The following is a 5,628-nucleotide window of genomic DNA, read 5'->3' as shown; positions in this document are numbered from 1 at the left end:
CCGCTCCATTGAGGTCATGGGTGAACCGGCGGCCCCCTACTCCCTGCCGCCGCGGGGCTTCCGGCCGCTGACCACTCGAGGGCCCCCCTTCGCTACGCTCCGTTCCACTCTGTTTTGTCCCAGCGCGCGCCAGCGTCTCTCAGGCCTGCCGCCTGCTCTCGCACCTGCTCGCTTTCCCCAGGCACCGTGTGCCTGCACCTGCTCCCAGTCACCCCAGTCCGGGTCAGTCCACCCGCGGACTCCAGTGTCCGGGTCTCGCGGTCTTCTCACCCTCGCCTATAGCCTACTCCTTCCGCGCTCTGGGGAGGTGACAGCAGCCCCTAACATCGAGGGAAGTAGAAGATCGGAGGAAGGAGGAGAGGAAGGTGGTGTGTGTTTGGGGGGGGGGGGGGTGGAAGGTTGTCTCCTGGTTTTACTATTGGAACTAAAAGTGTGTCCACTTCTAAGAAAAGTGGTCCGCACTGGGACAAAAGTGCGAGCAAAGTGTTGGCTAAAAATAGGCTCACTGCGCCGAGCGGCTGTGGAAATGAAGATAAGTGGGGCTTGTGCCAACCCCGGAGGGCGTGTGTGTGTGTGTGTGTGTGTGTGTGTGTGTGTGTGTGTGTGTGTTGGGATGGGGGGGGTGTGTGTTCAGCAGCACATGCGCTCTGTGATCTCTGGTCCTGCCTCTCCCTCCATCAGTTGCCCCTTCCTCTTTTGATTGTGGCTAATGAAGAATAATAAAATCAGTGGCAGGATTTGCCAGTGGATCCGCCCAAGACCCAATTCACACTGAATTTGGATACAGGGAAGAGGAGGAAGATCCGGAGGAAGAGAAAAGAGGGTGGAGAGGAGAGTATGTCGGTTGGGGGGGCGTAGACAGGGTTGCGGTGGGGGCGGGGGGGAAGGGTCGCATGCGCATAGGCGACCCGAGCTGGCTCCGTGGCCGTCCAATCCGCGGAGAGCTGCAAGAAACCGAGTGAGAGAAAGCCCTGCAGCCCTGTCGACCCCATGTCTCTTCGGCACCAGGCACCCGCCGGGCCGAGGGGGTGCAGCGCTGAGCGCCAACTACTGCGTGCACCAGGCGGAAGCGCAGAGCCGCGCGGAGGAGCTGGGTGGGTGGCAGCGTCCGCGTCCTCTCCTTCGGCCGAGAGTCGGAGATCCGGGTCACCTGAGCTACGGGGAGGGGCGGGCCGAGTGGGGGCGGAGGCCTGGAACTTAGCGGTAAGCAAGAGGGGGAAAAGCAGCCAGGTAAGAGACGTTCCTAGTAGTCTGGGGGGAAAAAAACCCACCCAAGGCTGGCTTGGCCAGCAACTTTATTTAGGAGTTTCTTTTCCCGGCGTGGCGGAGGCTAGGCGGTTAGAAGCAGGAGGGGCTGGAGGCCGGCTCTTAGGAACTGCCGGGCGACTGGAGCGCAGACCTAGACAGCGGGGTGGGGTTGAGCAGGGGCACTAAAGTAAGTGAGAGCTGCGGGGCGTCGGGAAGGGGCGGCGGCCTCAACGCGCGGGCGGGGGCCGGAAGGGGAGGTGGAGGGCACAGTGGGGAGAGGGAGGCGGGTGTCGGGAGAGCTGAGCGGATCCGACTCGAGAGGGAGCAAGGAGGGAGAAGGGGCGACGCTAGAATCCAAGCAGGAGAAACCGGCACTTCCTGGCAAGGAGGGCGGAGGCGCGCGGGAGGGAGGGAGAGAGGGCGGGGGTAGGGGGCAGGCGCGGGGAGAGGGGAGTATAAGTCAGCGGCCGCGAGGCGCGGGGGCAGTTTCGGGCGCCCGGGTCTGCAGCCAGCGCCGAGCGGAGCCCAGCAACCCCTCAGACTGACGGCGGAGCCCGAGGAGGAGCGCGTAGTCCCGGCGAGGCGCACAGACCTGGGAGCGGTGGAGGGAGAGCGCAACTTTGCACTGCCCTTCCCTGCTCCTGCGCCCACCCGGCACTTCTCAAGAGGGTCCTGGCAGACGGGACCTGTGCGTGCGCTACGGACGAGCACCCGGGCGCACCGGGAAGATGATGATGATGTCCCTGAACAGCAAGCAGGCGTTCAGCATGCCGCACAGCGGCAGCCTGCACGTGGAGCCCAAGTACTCGGCACTGCACGGCGCCTCGCCCGGCTCCTCCGCGCCCGCGGCGCCATCCGCTAGCTCCCCCAGCAGCTCGAGCAATGCTGGCGGCGGTGGGGGCAGTGGCGGGGGCGGTGGAGGCCGTAGCAGCAGCTCCAGTAGCAGTGGCAGCAGCGGCAGCGGCGGCGGGGGCTCCGAGGCGATGCGGAGAGCGTGTCTTCCAACCCCACCGGTGCGTATTTCTGCATAATCACCGCTTAAAGGCACATTTTGACAGCCCCCTTTATCTGCTTGATGTTTTTTTCATGTCTGCACAGCAAATCACCCCACACCTCCAACCAATTTCCCCCCTCTCTCTCTTATGTATTCAGCGGGTCTTTTCTTTCATATTAATTTTTATGACCTGGGATGTTGCGCGTGTTGTGTTGTGTTGTGTTTGCAGGCTCACTTTCCTCCTCCTCCTCGTGCACGCTCGGCTTTTCTCAGTGACTTCCTTCCTTTCCGCCTCACTTGCTACTTTCAGGATTATTATTATTATTATTATTATTATTTTAACGTTCTGGGAATGTTGTAGGTGCGGCGGCGTTGTCGAGCGCTTGTGCCGGGGCTTCCGGAGAGAGTGCGCACAATTCCCTGCTGAGCGTAATGTGTGCCTTTTACTTGCAATTGCAGAGCAATATATTCGGCGGGCTGGATGAGAGTCTGCTGGCCCGAGCCGAGGCTCTGGCGGCGGTGGACATCGTCTCCCAGAGTAAGAGCCACCACCACCATCCGCCCCACCACAGCCCCTTCAAGCCGGACGCCACCTACCACACCATGAACACCATCCCGTGCACGTCGGCTGCCTCTTCTTCGTCGGTGCCCATCTCGCACCCGTCCGCGCTGGCGGGCACGCACCACCATCACCACCATCACCACCACCACCACCATCAGCCGCATCAGGCGCTTGAGGGCGAGCTGCTGGAGCACCTGAGTCCCGGGCTGGCCCTGGGTGCCATGGCGGGCCCCGACGGCGCTGTAGTGTCCACGCCAACTCACGCGCCGCACATGGCTACCATGAACCCCATGCACCAAGCAGCGCTCAGCATGGCCCACGCGCATGGGCTGCCTTCACACATGGGCTGCATGAGCGACGTGGACGCCGACCCCCGGGACCTGGAGGCATTCGCCGAGCGCTTCAAGCAGCGACGCATCAAGCTGGGGGTGACCCAGGCCGATGTGGGCTCCGCGCTGGCCAACCTCAAGATCCCTGGCGTGGGCTCTCTTAGCCAGAGCACCATCTGCAGGTTCGAGTCCCTGACGTTGTCGCACAACAATATGATCGCGCTGAAACCCATCCTGCAAGCGTGGCTCGAGGAGGCCGAGAAGTCCCACCGCGAGAAGCTCACCAAGCCCGAGCTCTTCAACGGCGCGGAGAAGAAGCGCAAGCGCACCTCTATCGCCGCGCCAGAGAAGCGTTCGCTTGAAGCCTACTTCGCCATCCAGCCGCGGCCCTCCTCCGAGAAGATCGCCGCCATCGCGGAGAAGCTGGACCTTAAGAAAAACGTGGTGCGCGTCTGGTTCTGCAACCAGAGGCAGAAACAGAAAAGAATGAAATATTCTGCGGGCATTTAGGAGACCCTCGGCCTCTCCAGGGACAGCCCCTCATCATCCCCTCTTTTCCCCCCCTCTCTCTCCTGCCTCTTTTCTTTCCACTTTTGGCTACCAGAAACAATTCAGTAAATGTGAATCCGGAGAAAGCGAGGGTTGGAGAGCGAGCGAAGGAGCGAGCAAAGGAGCCCAAGCCCGGTGAGAATGTGAAATGATTTCTCAAAGGAAAGAAACAGAAAGGATTTGTCAAGTTGTAGCAAAGTTGTCCCTTTTAACCCCACCCCGTCCGGAAAAGGCACCTCGGCTTCTTCACAGGAAGTCTGGAGCTGGCTGTTTGCAGAAAGGCAGACGAGACAGCCTTTTAAAAGGCCCCCAAAATGAGCAAGTAAGATTTGTTTTTATTCCTAAAGACATCACCCTTGTTCAAGTTTAAAAGTACACTTTGCAGCTATTTTTCAGAAATAGAAATCGATTCAGGACTGAAACTTTAAACTAGAGTTGATGCTTAATGTGACAGAGACATCTCTAAAGTATTTTGAATTAAAAAAAGATGGCAGATTTTCTGCATTTACACTGTATATTATATATATATTTTTATTGTGGTTCTTACCCCCTTCTTCCTTCTCTGAAGTGTTAATGCTTAAGAAAGGAGTTGCGCCTGCTGTGTTCACTGATCTTGAAAGCTATTATTAGATTATTGCCGAACAACCCTCTGTAAATTATTAATTTATCTCTCTAGCAACTTAATTTGTGCACATTCTAATTAATTAAACTTCTTTAGTCTAAAAAACGGGGGAAACGTATGGCTAGTGGAGTTAAACAATTTTATGTTTGATGAGTTTACTGAATTTTTATGGCTTTCCTCTTATACTGTGTTCCTTTTGGCCCATTTGTATATTCTCACTTTGAATGACGATTGTTTTTTCTTTGTTTTTACTGGTAGTGTTCTGATTTGTGAGTCGACACTCAGTAATGGATGTCTTAATCGTGTAGACCTGATTCACTGTCCAAAGTATTGTTTACTTTGTTGCATATTTAATGGGGATTCCCACATTGTCCCCACTACACACGCGCTCTCTCACTCACCCTTACACACACACACACATGCACACACGCACACACACACACCTCTAATGGAAGAGAAGAAGTGAAGCAGTTGGAAGCATGACTATGATGCATCATTTTCTAGCTTTAGGTGCATTTGCCACTTGGTGTTTGCCCTTCCAGATTCTAAGATTTCACCAAGGTATTTCAGTCTTCTTGTTTTCAATTGCTTTGTTGACTACATTTTAACATTTACAAGAATCCTTCAGTTTTTCCTTTTGGAGGTTTGTTTGTAGAAAAACTTATCTGAACTATAAGAAAGACAGTGCACTGCTTGTAAATTCACATTGTTTGGTAGAATTCTTTTGGAACAAAAAAAATTAGGTACATGGTGACTGGTACCTTATCTATTGTATATATTCCATTCAAATGATGCACATATAGATATATTCTTACAAATTTTGCTGTATTGCTGTTCCATTTGAGGCTCTCTGAAGTCTTGAGTTCTGTATATGACCTGGTTTCTTGTTTTTTTTGTTAATAGATGGTTTATTTACTATGGTAATGTATTAAGTTATTTTTGGTGTTGTTTGATTGTCTTTCATTGAAAAGATGATTTTAATGTTTTATTGGCAAAGTATGCTGCTTTTTTCATTAAAATATACTATTAAAATTAAATGGCTTTTAAAATGTGATGTTGTTTTCAGTCATTTACATGGAAATTATTTTGATGGGGGATTTTTTTTAAAGCACAAGCATTTTGATGGTTTATTATAGAGTTGGTATCATAGTCTGATTTGGAATTTAGTAGGGAGTGTTTCTCTAGGAAGGTGTAAAAGAACAGGCTTTATAATAGTCTTCTAATAGCTAGAGCTCATCTCACAGGGTGCTTTGCCTTTCTGTCCAGATGAGATTGTGATATTTGGCTCTAGATACATCCCTTGGAATCTCTTCTCCAGATCTGC

The 5,628-nt window shown here is 53.4% G+C and overlaps 1 protein-coding gene across 2 annotated transcripts; it reads left to right on the top strand.

Moving 5' to 3' along the window:
• The first annotated feature begins 1,856 nt into the window (after positions 1-1,856).
• POU4F2 (POU class 4 homeobox 2) lies at positions 1,857-4,833 on the top strand. Of its 2 annotated transcripts, XM_006740802.2 has the most exons (3): positions 1,857-2,065; positions 2,216-2,257; positions 2,692-4,833. In XM_006740802.2, exons 1-3 carry the CDS (start codon positions 1,977-1,979, stop codon positions 3,641-3,643), a joined length of 1,083 nt encoding a protein of 360 aa, XP_006740865.2. In that variant the 5' UTR covers positions 1,857-1,976; the 3' UTR covers positions 3,644-4,833. The 2 variants fall into 2 exon arrangements, with proteins under 2 accessions (XP_006740865.2, XP_006740864.1); XM_006740801.3 differs by having other exon boundaries at positions 1,857-2,261; positions 2,702-4,833.
• The last annotated feature ends 795 nt before the right edge of the window (positions 4,834-5,628 follow it).

Source organism: Leptonychotes weddellii, chromosome 2 (genome assembly GCF_054177405.1).
Source record: "Leptonychotes weddellii isolate Sample4059 chromosome 2, ASM5417740v2, whole genome shotgun sequence".
Lineage (NCBI taxonomy): Eukaryota > Metazoa > Chordata > Mammalia > Carnivora > Phocidae > Leptonychotes > Leptonychotes weddellii.
The sequence above is the reverse complement of the archived record's forward strand: the minus strand, read 5'-3'. Positions and strand labels throughout refer to the sequence as shown.

Excerpts from the sequence above, each read along its gene's own strand:
- POU4F2 (XM_006740801.3), top strand. The coding sequence starts at position 1,977 with ATGATGATGATGTCCCTGAACAGCAAGCAGGCGTTCAGCATGCCGCAC. Across the intron at positions 2,262-2,701 it reads CGTGTCTTCCAACCCCACCG|AGCAATATATTCGGCGGGCT; the intron begins GTGCGTATTTCT and ends TTGCAATTGCAG.